Genomic DNA, 19,032 nt, shown 5'->3' with positions numbered 1-19,032 from the left:
CCAATCTGCTCTTTTCTTATCCCTTAACGTTACACCCATCATTCTTCTTTCCATAGCTCGTTGCGTCGTCCACAATTTAAGTAGAACCTTTTTTGTAAGCATCCAGGTTTCTGCCCCGTAGGTGAGTACTGGTAAGACACAGCTATTATATACTTTTCTCTTGAGGGATAATGGCAACCTGCTGTTCATGATCCGAGAATGCCTGCCAAACGCGCCCCAGCCCATTCTTATTTTTCTGGTTATTTCAATCTCGTGATCCGGATCCGTGTCACTACCTGCCCGAAGTAGATGTATTCCCTTACCACTTCCAGTGTCTCGCTACCTATTGTAAATTGCTGTTCTCTTCCGAGACTGTTAAACATTACTTTAGTTTTCTGCAGATTAATTTTTAGACCCACTCTTCTGCTTTGCCTCTCACGGTCAGTGAGCATGCATTGCAATTGGTAGCCTGAGTTACTAAGCAAGGCAATATCATCAGCGAATCGCAAGTTACTACGGTATTCTCCATTAACTTTTATCCCTAATTCTTCCCAATCCAGGTCTCTGAATACCTCCTGTAAACACGCTATGAACAGCATTGGAAAGATCGTACCTCCCTGCCTGACGCCTTTCTTTATTGGGATTTTGTTGCTTTCTTTATGGAGGACCACGGTAGCTGTGGAGCCGCTATAGATATTTTTCAGTATCTTTACATACGGCTCGTCTACACCCTGATTCCGTAATGCCTCCATGACTGCTGAGGTTTGGGCAGAATCAAACGCTTTCTCGTAATCAATGAAAGCTATATATAAGGGTTGGTTATATTCCAATATATAACCAACCCTTATGAATACAGCCGTAATGTTACACCATCAAAAATGCAATTTTCGTAACACACACACACACACAGTTATATATATATATATATGTGTGGGTGTGTGTGTGTGTGTGTGTGTGTGTGTGTGTGTTTGTGTGTGTGTGAGAAGACCTTCTACGCTCGTTTATTCATTGCATGGGTCTCGAATCTGGCGGCTTTTATGTCGTTAAGTAACATGCGAGGGTTTATTAACCACGTGCCTGTTCTCTTAAGATCCCGTGTTACGTGACGTCATCGGGGAAAAAGGAATGTTCCACATCCGCCCACCATTGCGCTCAATGGCGCTGGCTAACTCTCCTAGGGCTAGACCTAGTAAACAGAAATACCCAAGTTAATGGAGAAATTGATGGCCGTCGCGGTAGCACAATTGGCCGTGCAACACACGCGTAATGCGGAAGTTGTGGGTTCGACTCTACAGTCTTTTCTCCTGCTTTCATTTCCCTTTTCTTTTAACTAAAGTTAATTGCCCCGATGGCTTCCTTGCCTTCATTGTCGATAGGCAATATATATATATATATATATATATATATATATATATATATATATATAGGGGGTTTCTTCACAGTTCAGCCCGCGGGACCCCACGTAACATACGCAGGAAAGAGATGACGAACCTTTAGGAAGACGTACTTACTTACCTTTTTCGGTTGGTGGACCAGCCGGAACGAGAACGTTAAGTAAATACGTCTTCCAAAAGGTTCATCGTCTCTTTCCTGCATATATATATAGTTGGCGAAAAGCCACCAGAGAATGCTTTCTATAGCATCTATGTTACATTATGATGAATACCGTGTATATAACATATTTCCGGCTCTCATTCTTCAATCGCAAGTGACTGCCACTTGTTTGGTAGCGAACTGCTAAATAGCTGAACAGCTTCACTTCACCTGTCGCGATCCTTCAGTCGGTTAACAATTTACGGTTGTGGACAAGTGGGTGATATACTGTACATTTTCGCAACTCTTCCAGTTCATAAGAAATCAATAAATAAATCGCTCACATCAATCTATTTAGCATGTGTGTGTGTGTGTGTGTGTGTGTGTGTGTGTGTGTGTGTGTGTGTGTGCGCGCGCGCGTGTGAGTGTTTCAATGCGTCTGCTTGTCGTGGTGACCAAGCAAGCACTTGTCTTCGCAACGTCCTGAGTCAAACCCTTTTTCCACCCCTCTAGGGGCTCTAGAAAAGGTTTCGTCGTCCGGTTTTCTCCGTGTAACAGTGCCAACACAGCCACCTCCCTGGACATACAAAGCCGCCGCGTTATCCCTTAGATGCCGCTCAACCAGAGTGTTACGCAGAGTGCTTCGCGCTACCCAAACGTGGCGCAACTTCTCGCACTCGCGATGCAAGATGAGCTGTCGGACGCCACTTCGCTGAGAGGCGAGTCTGTTTCGGACACTCTCCCCCTCGAGTATCAATTGGTCTCCCTCGCTGCCAAAAAAGAAGAGAGAGGAAGTCCGAGCCGGCGCCGCAGAGTATTGCTCCTCGAGGAACAAAGTTTGCCTTAAAAAACGTCGTGCGCTGTGCAAACTGGCTGGCCGCGCCGGGAGAACGCCACTCCTCGCGAGGTTGGCGACGCGAGAGAGACGAAAGACGCTGGCCGGGACTCTGTGTTGACATCCAAAGTTTTAGGCAAATAGAGGTGTGCGCGCGCCGTGCTGCGTTCGAGCGGTGCCCCATTGTGCGGGACTCGCGGCCTAATAAGGGTCCTCCCTCTGTCCAGCGGACATTTAAAATAGGCCCCTCCGGCCGCTTGGCCTGCGCCATAGAATTCTTCTTGGAAGTATTTTCTTCTCTCTCTCTCTCACTCACTTATTTTTTGTTGTCTCAGATCGTAATTAGCCACACGTCGCGCTGTGGTAACATTCGTTGAAGTTCTTGCCTTTCCCACTCGCATTCTCATGTCCTTCGCTCCACTGCACGAGTCCAGCAACGCTTTTTGAAACCGACTGAGCGACGTCTAAATTGGCCGGCCGTCTTCGGCAGCGACTTGATCGAAAGGTAAAAAAAAAAAGAAAGGAAAACTTAAATGACGTCCACCAACACCAGCCAGCGCATGCCCCCGCGCGATTGGCGACGAGTGCAGTGCGTCGAAACGTAGGCGTCGTTTAATTAGTGCCTAATATCTTCCGTCGGCTTATGTCTGAGTTGCAATGTACGCAGTGTCCAGACGTCGGATGATGTGAAATCGAAATTGCGTGGGTGCTATAACCGAAAATCTGAGTACTAATCAGTGCGGAACGGATCAGCAACGTGACCAGTGCAGTGAACCCGATGTTTCGAACACAGCGGTGCCTCGACAGAGAAATAATTGGCGGGAGAAGATGGTGAGTTGGTTATATTACTTCATTATTGTGATTCTTGTTCCAGGAACAAACAAAACTAATAAAAGAATCGCAGTTTCGCCTGAAATGCGAAGCACCGATTCTGATAGAAAATTACCGGATTGCTGTACGAAGTAAGGATAGCAGTTTTAGCGGCCGTATGAACATGCAAACATTCGCTTAGTAACTAAATTAATAGTGATAGAATATGTAAGCGTGGCTGAATGAGGACGTAGGAAGAAACATACACACAGTGACAGCGCTGTCTTTTTGTGTCTGCTTCTTTCTACGTCTTTGTTCTGTCGCGCTTACACATACTATCATGAATTCAAATCAACTAGCCCGCCAACGTGTTTTAAGTAAATTAACAAGCACGATGTGTTGCGCGCACAAGTAAACATGAACACACATCGCTCGATGACAACGGAAACTGTCTGTGAAAACGCTGGAGTTAGGAATCGCGACAGCAGCCGCGAGCCAATTGACCTCCGTGCATATGTCGCTTCAACGCGCACGAAATTGCGAAAGCATAGCGCATACGAAGCTACCGGCACTACGCGCACTCTGCTAACACCGCAGATCGATTGGAAGATGAGGCTGCGCGGGCGCGCACTTTGGCCACGTCCCAGACCGCTTTCAAGACACACGAGCGCCGGCAACTCGTCCCTACGGCGTATGCCAAAGGCGTCTACTACGACGTCCGCGATTCGCGTGGCCAACGCCGTAGTAGACGCCGCGGTTGTCTCCACTCTGAACGGAGCGGCGGGCGAGGAGGGCATCGAGGCACCGTAGCAGCCACCGGAGAAGAACGCCTCTCTTTCCTCGGCTCACCTCCCTGCCTCGAGCGCTACAGGAGAGGGCACGCATCCGGGCCGCGTTCCTCACTTCCGCAAGCGAGATTGAACCATGTTCGCGGGCTCAGCCTCAGACGCTTTCACTCATACGGAACCTCACGATGACGGCGACGGCGACGCCGACGGCAGAAATTCGCTTAGAGTGTCCATATAATTGCTATCGCAATAATAAATTAAAAGATAAATAAATAACGTCGCAGTTTCGCCGTAAAGGTGAACCATCGATTGCGATGGCAAATTTTTAGACCGGTATATGAAGTAAATATTGTAGTTCTATCGGCCGTATCAACGTGTAAACATTGGTTTACTAACTGAATTAATAAGCATGGTGTCGCGCGCGCACAGAAAAACACGAAACGTCTCACTCAATGACTGCAGACACTCTCTGTCAATATGCTGGCGTGACGAAGAGCGACAACAGCAGCGAGCGAATTGCCCTTCGTGCTGCAACTTCCTTCAACACGAACTAAGCGCTGGGAACACAGCGCACACGAAGCCATCAGCCCACCCAGACACGGTACGCACAGCAGATGGCTTTAAATATAGGATTCGCGTGGCCGCGCACAGCCGCGCCATGTGCAACCGCCGCCAAAGCAGAACGCCCCCCCCCCCCCCCCCCCCAAAAACGGCCCGCTTCCTCCCTATGCTCCCCTTCCGCGCGCGAGATCAAGCCACCATCATTCACGGCTCAACATCGCGCTTTCACTCGCACCCAATACACATGGCGCGTGGCCGCGACGTTATCGCACTTGGACTTTATACGCAACACCACGGCGATGGCGATGCCGACGGCGGAAATGCGCAGGGGCGTCCCTGTAATTGCTATCGCAATAAAATAAATAAAAGATGGTGCGACCACTCACCGACTTCCTTGAGGTGGTCCAGCACGGCGTCCTCCTGTCCGACGTCATCCTGAGTCCCGAAGCGCATCTTGTTGCGTTGCTGCTGCGCCATCATTATCCGGCGAACGTTTTCCACCTGCGAGGCAAGCGCGCGTGTCAGCGAACGTACTCAAACTGACGTCAATTAATGTTTACAGCGAGGCTAAGTCAAGAGACACACCATCGTCGATCGTCGCGCTAGATACTCTCAACTCTCTGGAAGCTTGCTGCAATTCCCGTTGAAACTGCAGCACGAATTTTCGGTGCCGTCGATTACTGTTGATGCCCTCGACAACGGCACTTTGCGTAACACCACCATTGCACTTCAACCTATTAGTGCTGCCTGTACTGGCAGCATGCGTTGGCTGAGAAGTATAATTAAATTGGTCAAGAAAAAAAAAAGGTTGCAATTCCGCCCGAAAGGCAAAGCACCGTGAATAGCTGTGCGAAGTAACGATCGTAGTTTTAGCGGCCGTACAAACTTGTAAACAATCGCTTACCAACTAAATTAACAATGGTAGAATGTGTAAGGGTGACTAAACGAAGACGCAGGAAGAAACAAACACACTGAGGCAGCGCTGTCTCTGTGTGTCTGCTGCTTTCTACGTCCTTGTTCAGTCGCGCTTACACATTCTATCATGGATTCAAACCACCTAGCCCCCCAACGTGTTTTAACTAAATTAACCAGCACGGTGTCAGGCGCGCACAGGTAAACATGAACACATCTCGCTCGATGAGCGCGGAAACTCGCTATCAAAATTCTGGAGTGAGGAATCGAGGCAGAGCAAGCGAATTGACCTTCGTGCATCTCTCGCTTCAACGCCAACGAAACGTCGAAAGCACAGCGCATACGAAGCTACCGGCACTACGCGCACTCTGTACGACATTGCAGATCGATTTGAAGATCATGCTTGCCTGGGCATGCAATTTCACCACGTCGTAAATCGCTTTCAAGACACACGAGCGCCGGCAACGCGTCCCTACGGCGTCCGATAAAGGAGCGTACTACGTGTCCGCGATTCGTGTGGCCAACGCCGTCGTACCCGCCGCGGTTGTCTTCATTCTGTATGGAGCGACGGGCGAAGAGGACATTGAGGCACCCTAGCAACCGCCGGAGAAGAACGCCCCTCCTCCCTCGCCCGATCCCTCTGCCTCGCGCGCGAGAGGAGAAGGCAAGCATCCGGGCCGCGTTCCTCGCTCGCGCACGCGAGATTGAACTACGTTCGCCGGCTCACCCTCACACGCTTTCACTCATACGGAACCTCACGGCGACGCCGACAGCAGAAATTCGCCTGGAGTGTGTTTATAATTGGTATAGAAATAAAATGATACAAAGTGAGAGTGCGTGAAAAATAATCCACATTGACATATAATGGCAACGCGCTCCGTCGTCCTAATCTGCTATGTTCTTCCGTGATTTTCAGTAGGTATTGTTGACTGTTGCGCCTGTTGGTGCATCATGTTGTGTCATTGTGTGGAATAAGGGCGGAAGGAAAAGATGTGGACAGGAGGAATACTCGGCGCATTACGAGATTTTATTTTCAGGGAAGAATGGCTGACGTAAAGCGAGTTTTAACTGTGTACTCTGGTCGACTTCAAGTAGGTAAAAGTACGATTTTTTGTTACGGTTAAGCAGGGCACGTTACGAAATATGTTATCAGGTAGTTTTTAAAATGCCGTCTGGTATGTGCCAGGCCGCTTTGAGAGCTACTTCTCCGCTGGCGGTCACAAAATGTCAACAAAGGCGACTTGGTCACTTTAATGCGAAGCATTCTTTTAATGCGAAACTTCTTTTGCGGGCGGGCGGTGTACCTCCGTGTTTTAGTGGGCCGATCCGAGTGATGTGCAATCTGAAATTGTGGGCCACAGGGGCGACTGGGCATGTGCCATGGGATATGTGCACTGAATATGTTGAATGGGGCCACTGGCTATGTGCTACGGGGTTTCAGAATGTTTTTAATCTTACGTATTGGCAGTAGAAAAATTCTGTTTGACTTACTATAAATATAAACACTACAGGATATAATGTCTACATAAACGTTCGCTACACAACAATTAGATTATTCATACAACCGTTCTCTACAAATCATCAACGCTTCGCATTACGTAGAGGTCAACTACAGTTGAGTATAGCAATGCTTTTTTTTTTCATCGCTGCCACACGTGACATGAACTAAGTTCACTCACAACTATTAGTGACACAGATATTCGGCACTTCTGCTAAGCGTTGCTTTTCAATCTGTCACCAATATATCTGTGGGCCACCGACACGTTTAGGCAAGACGGTACCATAGAACAATGTCACTTCGGCATACACCAAGCTCAAAAGTTTTCAATAGCCTCAAATAGGAGGGGATAACTACACCTGTACGTTGATTTGGAGCACCTCACACGTAAACCGAACCTTAGGAACACGTGATATCTCTGACCCAATCTCTCTTCTCGGCTACTCAACATTACAACATTTTCGGGTCTTTCCACTGAGTAATGAATTTCCAAAGCTGCAACGTCCGACTTCTCTAATGGCAGGATAAATTTGTTAACACCACCAGGCTAGTTAGTCCGCTGCAGCCAGCTACGATAATCCCGAACAGCTAATTCCCAAAGCCGGATTAAATGCATACAGCTGCTCCAATTTACTTCTTTGCCCGGGAAAGTCCGCAGTCATCAGATGACCAAAATAAAGCTCTTGTGTCGGCTCAGAGAAAATGAATTTCTAACAAACTGCAGGAACAAAAGATATATTCGACGAAGAAAAAGAAAGAAAACAGCGAACAAGCATGGCTATAAAACACCCACTCAGAGCGATGCTGTCAGCGCGCCTCCCATAACGGCGCTAAACGTACTTAGAGTTCCGAACGATTCAATGGAGCGGTGTGTTTTTTCTTTATGGTTTTCATGTACTCGTACATCCAGAATATACATAAGCACACACATTACGCGGATTCCAAGTCGGTTCAGAGAATTCACTAATCGGATCACTGAAAAGCACTGAAGGGAAGTAGTAAGCAATATATACTTCATCTTCCTCCTGCTAAAGCGATTACGGATTGTCCTTTACGCGCCCGTCTTTCCAGGCATCACTTCAGTCTCTTCTTGTATTCACTGTAAAACGCACTTGAATTGATAGCTATGAAGAATGATGGCACTCTCTTTTTCTTTAGCGGGGGAAACCATTGCTACCCTGAAGAAATCATATTCTTGATCCCTGAATGGGCATTACACTCTTCACAAAGGTTAAAAGCACACGCTTGTGAAAGAAAGAAGCCCTTGTCAAGAGCACCGCCTACGAAAGACAGGACGTAAGAGAATAAATATTTTTTGTCGGTTTATGTAACAAGCTTCACCTCTTTCTCAATAGTAGGCGACCCTGGAACTTTTCGTTTTTGAGATCTCCAAAACCCTTCTCGTTTTCAACGAATTTCAATATTGTGTGCCTTCCATTGTTTAAACCCGAGGAGGGAGAGAAACTGTCCCAAAAGCATTGTGTGTTATAGATCTTAATTCTGATTGACAGCGTTGTTCAGTATGTAATTAACTCACCTAGACAGATTATTGTCGACAATATTTAGCTTATATTCACGCCTTCAGGTCACAACTAAACAAACCTGGTAGTTGCGTACGCGAGCTGGGGATGGAAGGAAGGAAGGAATAAAGTGAGTGAGTGAGTGAGTGAGTGAGTGAGTGAGTGAGTGAGTGAGTGAGTGAGTGAGTGAGTGAGTGAGTGAGTGAGTGAGTGAGTGAGTGAGTGAGTGAGTGAGTGAGTGAGTGAGTGAGTGAGTGAGTGAGTGAGTGTGAAAGGGAGTGAGTGAGAGGGTGAGTGAGCGATTGATTGGATGAGTAATATAGTGAGTAAGAGAGTAAGAAAGGCAATGAGACAGTAAGTGAGTGATGGAGTGAGACACTAAAAAGCGAGTAAGTGAGTGAGTAAGTAAAAGAGTGAGTAAGAAAGGAAGTTGGTGAGAAAGTGAGTGAGGAGCAAATGAGCCAGAGAGTAAGAAAGAGAGTGAGTGATACAGTCAACAAGAAAGGCAGCAAGTGAGTGTGTGAGAGAGTGGGTAAAAATGAGAACGAGTGAGAGGGTAAGCAAGACAGCGAGTAAGAAAAGGAATTAGAGAGTAAGACATGGAGGGAGGAAGCGAGTAAGAGAGTAAGAAAGGGAGCGAGTGAATAAAAGAGTAAGAACGTGACTGAGTGAGTGAGTGAGTGAGTGAGTGATTGAGCAAGAAAGGGAGGGAATGAGTGAGAGATTGAGTGAGAGAGCAAGTAAGGGAGAGACAAAGTGAGTAGGAAAGGAAAAGATTGAGTGAGTAAGAAAGTGAGAAGGAAACTAATTAATTTAATTATGGGGTTTTACGTGCCAAAACCACTTTCTGATTATGAGGCACGCCGTAGTGGAGGACTCCGGAATTTTCGACCACCTGAGGTTCTTTAACGTGCACCTAAATCTAAGTACACGGGTGTTTTCGCATTTCGCCCCCATCAAAATGCGGCCGCCGTGGCCAGGATTCGATCCCGCGACCTCGTGCTCAGCAGCCTAACACCATAGCCACTGAGCAACCACGGCGGGTAGAAGGAAACGGAGTAGGTAAGAGACTGAGTGACTGGGCGATTGAGTAAGAAAGGGAGTGAAAGAGCAAGTGAGTTAGTGAGCGATTAAGTGAGAGAGTCAGAAAGGGAGTGAGTGAGTGTGTAAGAAAGGAAGAGACTGAACGAGCGAGTGAGTGAGCGAGTAAGAGAATGAGTAGGGAAGGGAGTGAGTAAGAAACTGACTGAGTGAGTGAGCGATTGAGTAAGAACGAGAGTGAGAGAGCAAGTGAGTGAGTGAGTGAGTGAGTGAGTGAGTGAGTGAGTGAGTGAGTGAGTGAGTGAGTGAGTGAGTGAGTGAGTGAGTGAGTGAGTGAGTGAGTGAGTGAGTGAGTGAGTGAGTGAGAATTGCAATGAGTTTGCGAGTATGTGACCACGTGAATGAATGAGAGAGAATTAGTGAGTGAGACAGTCAGTGACACGCTCACGTCGTGTTAAGGTGAACTACAAACTTAAAGCAACAGTACTGACAGCCGTATTTTTGCAGAAGTCGGCGCACAAAACTTCGAATGACTTGTGAAGCTGATGAACCAAGGATCATTCGCTTTGTCCCTCCTACCACTCAAACTACGCGTGTGTTGAGAATACGCAAACTTTCTCACGTTTTCCAGCGAGGTCTCAGATGAATCTGGCTCGTGGTAGAAGTACGTTGGCCCAGGCTTTTTGGTATCGTAACGCATGGGACGCCGGAACGCTGGGTCTTGGCGCACACCGATGTCGAGCAGCTCATCGCCTTCGTAAGCTCCAGCAGGATAGAGCGTCTCTTTCGGGAACTCCATCCAACCGTCTGGTCGGACATATTGAAAAGAATCCAAGGGGGGCAGAAAGAAATTATTGCAAAGAAAAACAATTTAACGCACACACATTTGATAAGGTATACACAAATACACACACTTCATACTACTTTTATTTTGTCAGGCATGGCGCTTTATTACGTAAACGACAGCTAGCATCAGAAATAACGTACGAGTACTGGCAAACGTTTTAGATTTCTGACAAAAGAAAATACACCCAGCTAAGAACGGCACGAAAATTGGAAAACACTGAACTATATCAACACAACGAGAAGGCGCACAATACGTAGTAAATTTAGTGCTAATTAGGGGACGAAATTACATTATATCTTACCCTATATATCAAACCTTCAAGCGTGCTGCATCTCTCTTTTAGATTGATCTGCTACTGATAGCACCTCATGCTCCTATTAACAATATTTCTGTGCTTTCTCCCCTTCTTTGGCAATACAAATGAACCCTCCATTTCTTCTTTCCCTTTGTCCAGTCTATCCTCGCGTCAATCGAGCAAGCCAGTAAATAGCATGTCAGGGGCTTTAACCTCAGCTTATCTGCGGACAACGTTGTTTCCTTGTGCTCCCCGTGGTGAATGATAAGAAAAGTTGTAGTTTAGTGCATAATACGAAGCAGTGGCGAGATAGCTGACGTAATAGTATGCGACGTTGGCGCTGCACTGTTCTGCCTGGTATCGGTCTGAGTAAACATTCGCAAATGCGTGCAAGCAATCTGCTCTTGAGAACTAGAAGAAAACTTTCTTTGATGTCGACATTAGTGTGTGTCGTCTTAGTTTGTGGAAGTGACGTTCCCCGGTTTGGTTTGGACGCCGCCTTCCTTCTTCTCTTTTTTAACCTACTCTTCTCTTTTTACCGCTGGCTACGCATAACATAATTCCGAATTATGCTAACTTATACATTACCTGCAGACCGCAACACCAGCCAATCTTAGCCCGTCAGCCGCGATATCTCTCAAGGAGTAATATTAATTTCTGCTGCAGCATTGGCAGAGGCGTGACGTTAAGTGTAGGAAGTCTTGCGTTTCTTCATGGAGCATTGGTTGGCGTAAACAATAGCAGGTGCGCAGGGAGCTACCAGTTCGTGTAGTATCGAGATACGGCCTCTTTGTTACAGCGAAGGTGTTAAGGGCTCATTCCCCCATGATAGTGTCCATGTGTAGACACAAAACTCCCCATACGTGGGCCGATGCCGAAGATAGTGCAATACTGAGCCGACCAGCGGCGGAGGGGAAGCAGGCGTTAAGCACTCGCCATATGCCGGCCGATACCGAAGATAGTGCTATACCTGGCCGACCCGCGGCGGTGGGGAAGCAGGCGTTAAGCAGTCCCCATACGTGGACCCATTCCGAAGATAGTGCAATACCGGGCCGACTCGCGGCGGAGGGGAAGCAGGCGTTAAGCACTCCCCATACGTGGACCCATTCCGAAGATAGTGCAATACCGGGCCGACTCGCGGCGGAGGGGAAGCAGGCGTTAAGCACTCCCCATACGTGGACCCATTCCGAAGATAGTGCAATACCGGGCCGACTCGCGGCGGAGGGGAAGCAGGCGTTAAGCACTCCCCATACGTGGACCCATTCCGAAGATAGTGCATACCGGGCCGACTCGCGGCGGAGGGGAAGCAGGCGTTAAGCACTCCCCATACGTGGACCCATTCCGAAGATAGTGGAATACCGGGCCGACCCGCAGCGGAGGGGAAGCAGGCGTTAAGCACTCCCCCTACGCGGGGCGACCCCGAAGTTAGTACAATACCGGGCCGACCCGCGGCGGAGGTGAAGCAGACGTTAAGCACTCCCCCTACGCGGAGCTACCCCGAAGGTAGTACAATACCGGGCCGACCCGTGGCGGAGGTTAAGCAGGCGTTAAGCACTCGCCATACGCGGGCCGATACCGAAGATAGTGCAATACCTGGCCGACCCGCGGCGGTGGGGAAGCAGGCGTTAAGCACTCCCCATACGCGGACCGATCCCGAAGTTAGTGCAATACCGGGCCGACCCGCGGCGGAGGGGAAGCAGGCCTTAAGCACTCCCCATACGTGGACCCATTTTGAAGATCGCGCAATACCGGGCTGACCCGCGGCGGTTCGCCATTAAGGGGCCCACTAGGGGGTGGTAGAATAAAGTTGAGTGGGGCGAGCGGCCGGGGCGGCGCATGCTTTGTAGTGAGGCGCACGACAACGAAAAATACTTTGGTTGTGCTGGGATCGAAGTGGGACTGGGCCGCATCAAGGTCGCGCCGTTAGAAGCTGCTGGCGATACTTCTCGGAAGGGTCATTCGTACTTCTTCGCGCTCTGGTATATGTGTTGAGACCGCTGAAACGGTGTTTATAATTGTATATTACATGTACTTATACCTTAGGAATAGATGTCGTTCTTTCTCTTTTGTATTTTTTTAATGCTGTCCGTTGATTGCACGTGCATTTCGGCCGCCGTGTCGGCTTTCATTCTACTGTGTTACTGTATGGCTCCCTTTCGACAAGAATAATTTTTCTTGTTCTTCAAGCAGTATGTTTCTCTTTAGTGCGTTTCTGCGCATACAGTTTTCCAACAATAGGTATTGCGAAACGCAGACGGAAACACATATGCAAGTTTCCTAGTTGCCGCTTCAAACAAAACACATCTTCCCCATCCGGCGCCCTTTCTCAGATTTACAGGAAGTATTCTTATCGAAAGAGGAAAAAAAAAGAGAACTGCAGTGCAACATTCCATTCATATTTTCGTCTTACTCGCGTAACAGAATGCGGAGTAATTGGTATTGGTTCTCTTACTGCGGTCGGACCTCGGGTGCGGAAAACAGTTTTAGGTAGCTATTATATATGCTAATCTTTGGCCCGTAAGCCATGTGAATTTTTTTGCCCAGACCATGCTTAAGAAGAAAAAGGAAAAAGTGGCGCGGTAACCTAATTAGTGGCTACATAGTGGATATGGCATTGCGCTGCTGAACTCGAGCTCACGAGTTCAAACCAAGTCGCGGAATGCGATGGGATGAAATGGAAAAGCACTCTTGCCCTTCTGTTTAGGAGCACGGTAAAGAACCCCAGGTGGTGAGAACTGAACAGGGTGCCTCATAATCACACCACCAGACGTGAAACGCCAGAAGTTGTTTAATTTTTTTTTAAAAGAAGGAAGGTAGCTGCTGTCCTTCGGCTTTTTTCTATGGGTGTAAAGCAAATAAATTATTTCCGAGTCTGATTTCTGAGAAAAACATGATACGCTTATCTTATATTTCACATCTAAATGTATTGGCGTTCCCTACTTTACGTCCGCTCAACTAAGCAGCTTCTATATTATAAACGGCTGCTTTCATTTATCTGGCGCACTATCACAAGGGCAATAATGAAGCAACTAAAGGAACGGCATGCCTGACATACACGTAGAGGTGTTTGTAGACCTGCTGTGTTAGCTGAAGAAGACAAGCGTGGTACCACATTGTGCACCCAGTTTTAATGGGTTGCAGACATAGTGAGACTGTCAAAAAATGTTTTCTTTGCCTGAATCAAGTTAGTAGACTTACAGGCTGCCCCAAAACGGGGCGTTTATATTGAATCACCAGCTAGGAACTTGTTCTGCAGAACAGATTAGCACCCCTGCGTTAATTCTTTTAGGAACTTGTGCGCCTCTGCAGAACAGCCACGACTCTCCATGCAGCGCAATAATTTAGAATGAGAGCCCTCACTTGTAAACTGGACTACAGCGCGTACATAGACAAAACGACCGAAAGAAAGGCGACGACAAGCGCCGACTTTCAACTGAATTTTTCCTTCAAATAACAAGGGGTTTTCTATGTATGCGCTGTAGTCAACTTTGCAATGGAATACCAACTAGCCCGTACCCAAACCCTCCTCACCTGCATCCGCCCCTCACCTCCGAGGCTTCTAAAGTGCTGTTATGCGTTACGTTCGAACGTAAACGGCTGTTCAATAATTGTTAATAGAGAATTCTGAAGTCGAACCCAATCAGAATAGCAAATACCGTTCAGGCTATATGTCTCTGCTTCATTTCACCTGCTGGCACGTTGATGCAAATCGCCGAACAAGCCACGGTGGTGGTGGTGGTGGTGGTAGTAAACTTTATTGAAAGGGGAAAGGGTAAAGAGGGACGTGGCTGAGGGTTAGGGATCAAGTAAGGCCCTGGGCCTTACTTGAACAAACAACAAACAAACAACAACAACAAACAAGCCACGGAGATTACATTGGTAAAGAGTTCCCGCTCTCTCAGATTCAGTCTGAGTACATAGCCAATGTCTTTTCCCTAAATCTTTTGTTTATATTAGCGTCCAATAATTGCCTTGATTCCTTTTCTCGGAAAATTCATTGGTTTATCTGGGGTAAGAGAAACACGCTTATTCCGGTCGGGTGTTTTCACTTTCTCGATGTATTGGGCGCGCATCGAAGCACCCTAAATCCAGTTCGTTCACAGCGCCCTCGTACAATTTGTCCACACGTGGCGCCTCAGCGAGAGCGCGCCGTTCGGTCCCCTGAACCATTGTCTAGTGCTCTCTAGGGCCCACATACAAAGCTTCACTAGTCATCCTTCTCCACAGAGTGGAAGGGCGCTCAGTTCTCGCTCACTTTTCTGCCCTGCCTTTCGCATTTTACCACTTGCTTCGTTCAAATTATTTCTCACCGGTGCTCGCTTTCAGCTGCGGATAGTAGCGCCAGCAAGCTGCAGCAGCTAGCGGCGCGAACGCACTCTCCAGACGCCATATTTTTCTATGCTGAAGCATCGGTGAAGTAGCTGAGAGGTAAAACCTCTGACTGCCTCACTGTTGGGCAGAAGTCCAAATGTACGTGGAGCACTGCGCATACATTATTTTGCTAAACCTTTCTCGTTGAGAGTTGTCACATTTCTGCGACAATCATCGACGGACAACGGCACCAGCGGCGGACATCAAAATGACCCATGACGGCTATCGCTGTAAGAATAACCGGTCCGTAATCATTACTGCTCCCTAGAAAGGGGAGGTATGAGCAAACTCTTACGTACTTATGCTTTGGTACGTATCTGCGTGACCAGCTCGTTGACAGTAGCACCTCATTCATTAGCTCGTTGCGTGTGCAGCGCAATTACTACAGTTACCTGGTTTCGCAATCCTGTTCGAAGCGTCGCAGCTCTGGATTTCCCGCGTCAGGAGCAGCCGTGATGCCATCAGACGCCTATTTCCGCTGCTAAGCTATGTCAGGCCGCGTCTAACATTAGCGAGGAAAGAAGCAGGTGGTGTGACGCAAGCGCCGAAGCCCGTGCTCTCGTTGATTGAAAACGGTGCCCGACAGCAGTCATAGTCTTGCTTTGGTGATTAGCGCATTGAGCTTAGGTTCCGTAAAAAAGGGCTCGTCTTTAGCGCAGAAGCGTTTTGGCGTTGCGGTCACTTCCTGTACGCGCGTGAATAGCAAGCACTGATTGGCTCCTGAACATACTATGACAAAAGGCTGTATTTTGAGGACATTCTGCCGAGGCCATATAGCGGAACTCCGCATTGTCCTGCTGAGAAGGTTGAATGTGTCTTGCTTAAATTCGTATGCAACATTAGGGCTTCGTTGATGAATGATCCTGCCGTACATGTATTTCTGCGTATTCCCGCCTAACTTTTTTTTTTTTTTTGCCTTCGTCGTCTCTTCTCATAACCCTCTGTTTCTCCTCTTTTCTTTCCTTTCCTTCCCTGCGATGTAACAGGCTACAGAGGAGTACTGCGTAAACTGAACTCTATACCTTTTTCTTCAGTAAATTTCCGCTCGCTATCGTTCTCGTGCAGAACAACTGCAACAATTGACTTGTTGACGGGCGAGCAACTTTTTTTTTTTTATTCTGGCACAAATATTTCTAACTTTGTGCTCTCGAAGTCCCCAGAGACGTAGGCGGTAACATGGCGCGTTTGTTTCCTTTAATTTTCTTATCTTTTGGTTATATACGGTTGCGCAACGAAATTTGTAGAATACTGCCACTTCGCAAATATCTACGCACCGACCGACGAACTACCGCACCTGGTCACCATGTATAATACCATTTGAGGTTACACTTGTTATATGTCGCAGACAAACACCTCAATTGGATGAGACGCTGTATTTGAGAGTTCGGGAAAGATTCTTGCTACCTGTGATATTTCTCATGTACTCTTAAATTGGCATAATTATTTTTTGCACGATACCCATTTGTGCAGTATGACTGCCATGGCCGGGAACAACAAGCTATCACGACGAAGCCGTAGACGTCAAGTGGCCGGGTTCCACGATTTGCCATCTAAAACTTTTCGGCATGAGATATCACAATTCACGAGCGGCTGCCACCTGCGTCTTAGCGCTTTCAGTCGTTGTGTACACATTTGTGTATGCAACTCGCTTTTGCCAGTTCTGTCCAATAGTGGCAAGAAAGAAAGAACACGGACATTGGGTGGAGGGTAAGTTGAGCCTTTTGCTTACCCAGTGTAGCTATATTTTATAGCAATGAGTATTGCCGAGTACTGTAATAACGATTAATTTGCTTAAGGCACTAGCATGTCTGACCCCATGTTCGACGTGCCGCTTTCTGTTATCAGTGGCAAAGGTATAGTTTTATTGCGATGGTAACTATACGAACACTTCAGGAGCATTTTCACCGTCGTCGTCGCCATCGCCATCACCGTGACGTTCCGTATATAGTCCAACTGCGATAACATCGTTGCCACGAGCCGTTTGCTGTGGGTGCGAGGATGAGCCGAGGATGGTGGCTCAATGTCGCGCGCGCAGGGCGGGAGGCAGGCAGGAAGCGCGCCGTCTTCCGTCGTGCGTAAGACACTGCGAGGGGAGGGGGCGTCCTGCTTCGGCGCTTGCGCATGGCGCGGCTGAGTGCGGTCGCGCGGGACTTATCTCGAAAGCGTGCTGCGATGGGTACGGAGTTTAGGTGCGCCAAGGGCTGTCAGCATCGTGTGCGCTGTGTTCTGGCCGCCTAGTTCGCGTTGAGGCGACAGGCAGTACGAAGGTCAATGCGGTCGCTCTGCTGCCACTTTTCCTCATGCCATCGTTTTGACAGCGAGTGTCCGCGGTCATAGACTGAGCTCTGTTCATGTTTGCCTGTGCGCGCGTGACACCATGCTTGTTGAATTAGTTAGTAAGCGAATGTTTACAAGTTGATACGGCCGACAAAAATACTGCGCTTGCTTTGCATACCTCTCTGGTAATTTGCCATCGCAATCGATGCTTCGTGCTTCGGGTGAAACTGCGACATTTTTTTTTTTCATCCTAACTTTTACGCGTGCTTTGAGCAAGTGATTCAATTCTTCTCTTGGAAACAAAAAGACGAAGGAATTGACTGTACACTTACTTCGCACTTCCGAGGACTCACTAGAAACTAAAAAAAAAAAAATATTTCACCACCTTGACTTTCCTTTAGAACAGTGTAGGGCACCTCGAAATAAACTGACGTAGCATACTTTGTTGCAGTGCAAGAAGACACGAACTTGGACGAGACAGACAGGATGAGCGTGCGTCTCGTTGGATATATATATATATATATATATTGACACGTGTACTTATATTTATCGGGCGACCACGTTTCGCCGCCTAACAAATCTTATCGCACAGCGCGGGACGCGCTTGCATGTATCTGAAGTTTCTGGAAAGTTATCGATGCTTCTATCCGCAGTCTGTTGTCGCCGAACCTTGTGTTATCTGATTTATTCGCCTGACGCGAATGCTGTAGAACTTTGTGGAAGGCACGCGAGTCCCAACTATTAGTCTGGAACATTCGACGATTCTGTATAAAAGCCGACGCGCTTGACCCGCTGATCAGATTTCCGACGATCGCCGACTGTGTTCGCCGCTTTCGTGGTGCTATAAGTGTAGCCTGTTTTGTGGGCACAAGTTCGCCCAATAAAAGTTAGTTTTCTCGTTCACAGTATTGCTACTGTGTTCTTCTACGTCACCACCACGTGACATCTGGTGGAGGTGCTTTGCGTTCATGTACCGGACGCCCCCACAAAGCCGTGACTCAAGCCCTCACTCGGAAGACACCAACGTCGCCAAGAACCAGCGAGGTAGCCGCAGGCTGCAAGGACTGCCCCCGGAGCACGGACTTTTGCCTGAGACGACTAGGAAGATGGCCACCACGTCCACCCCAATGGCAGCCCCAGCGTCACCCGTCGTGCTGCAGCAGCCCAGGGAGCCTCCGACGTTCCGCGGTTCAACTTTCGAGGACCCGGAAAGCTGGCTTGAGACGTACGAGAGAGTCGCTACCTTTAACAACTGGAACAGCGACGACAAACTGCGATATGTCTTCTTCGCTTTGGAAGACGCGGCCAGGACGTGGTTCGAGAACCGAGAAGCCACCTTAACGACCTGGGAACTCTTCCGAAGCGGCTTCCTGCAGACATTCGCAAGCGTCGTACGCCGAGAACGAGCCCAAGCGCTATTAGAAACCCGGGTGCAGCTCCCTAATGAGACGACCGCAATCTACACGGAAGAAATGAGCCGTCTCTTCCGCCACGCCGACCCTGACATGCCCGAGGAGAAGAAAGTCCGCCTGCTGATGCGTGGTGTGAAGGAGGAACTTTTTGCCGGAATGGTACGAAGTCCACCGAAGACTGTCGACGAGTTTCTTCGCGAGGCCATCAGCATCGAGAAGACACTCGAGATGCGAAACCGGCAATTCGACCGCCGCACAAACTCGACAAACTACGCCGGAGTTCAATCACTGGCCACCGACGACCTGCGCGAGACTATCCGAGCGGTCGTGCGGGAGGAGCTACAAAAGCTATT

General features: G+C 48.3%; 1 protein-coding gene across 1 annotated transcript in view; it reads right to left on the bottom strand.

Moving 5' to 3' along the window:
* The window catches only part of IA-2 (tyrosine phosphatase IA-2), a 687,617-nt gene that overhangs the window by 446,147 nt on the left and 222,438 nt on the right, over positions 1-19,032 (bottom strand). Inside the window, exons 8-9 of the mRNA XM_050187564.3 lie at positions 10,100-10,284; positions 4,893-5,007 (exon numbers count right to left, since the gene is read on the bottom strand). Of these exons, the coding sequence (XP_050043521.2) occupies positions 4,893-5,007; positions 10,100-10,284 (300 nt within the window). The remainder of the gene's footprint in view (positions 1-4,892; positions 5,008-10,099; positions 10,285-19,032) is intronic.

This window comes from Dermacentor andersoni, chromosome 2 (genome assembly GCF_023375885.2).
Source record: "Dermacentor andersoni chromosome 2, qqDerAnde1_hic_scaffold, whole genome shotgun sequence".
In the NCBI taxonomy this organism is placed as follows: Eukaryota; Metazoa; Arthropoda; class Arachnida; order Ixodida; family Ixodidae; genus Dermacentor; species Dermacentor andersoni.
This window is presented reverse-complemented; position numbering and strand designations above follow the sequence as displayed.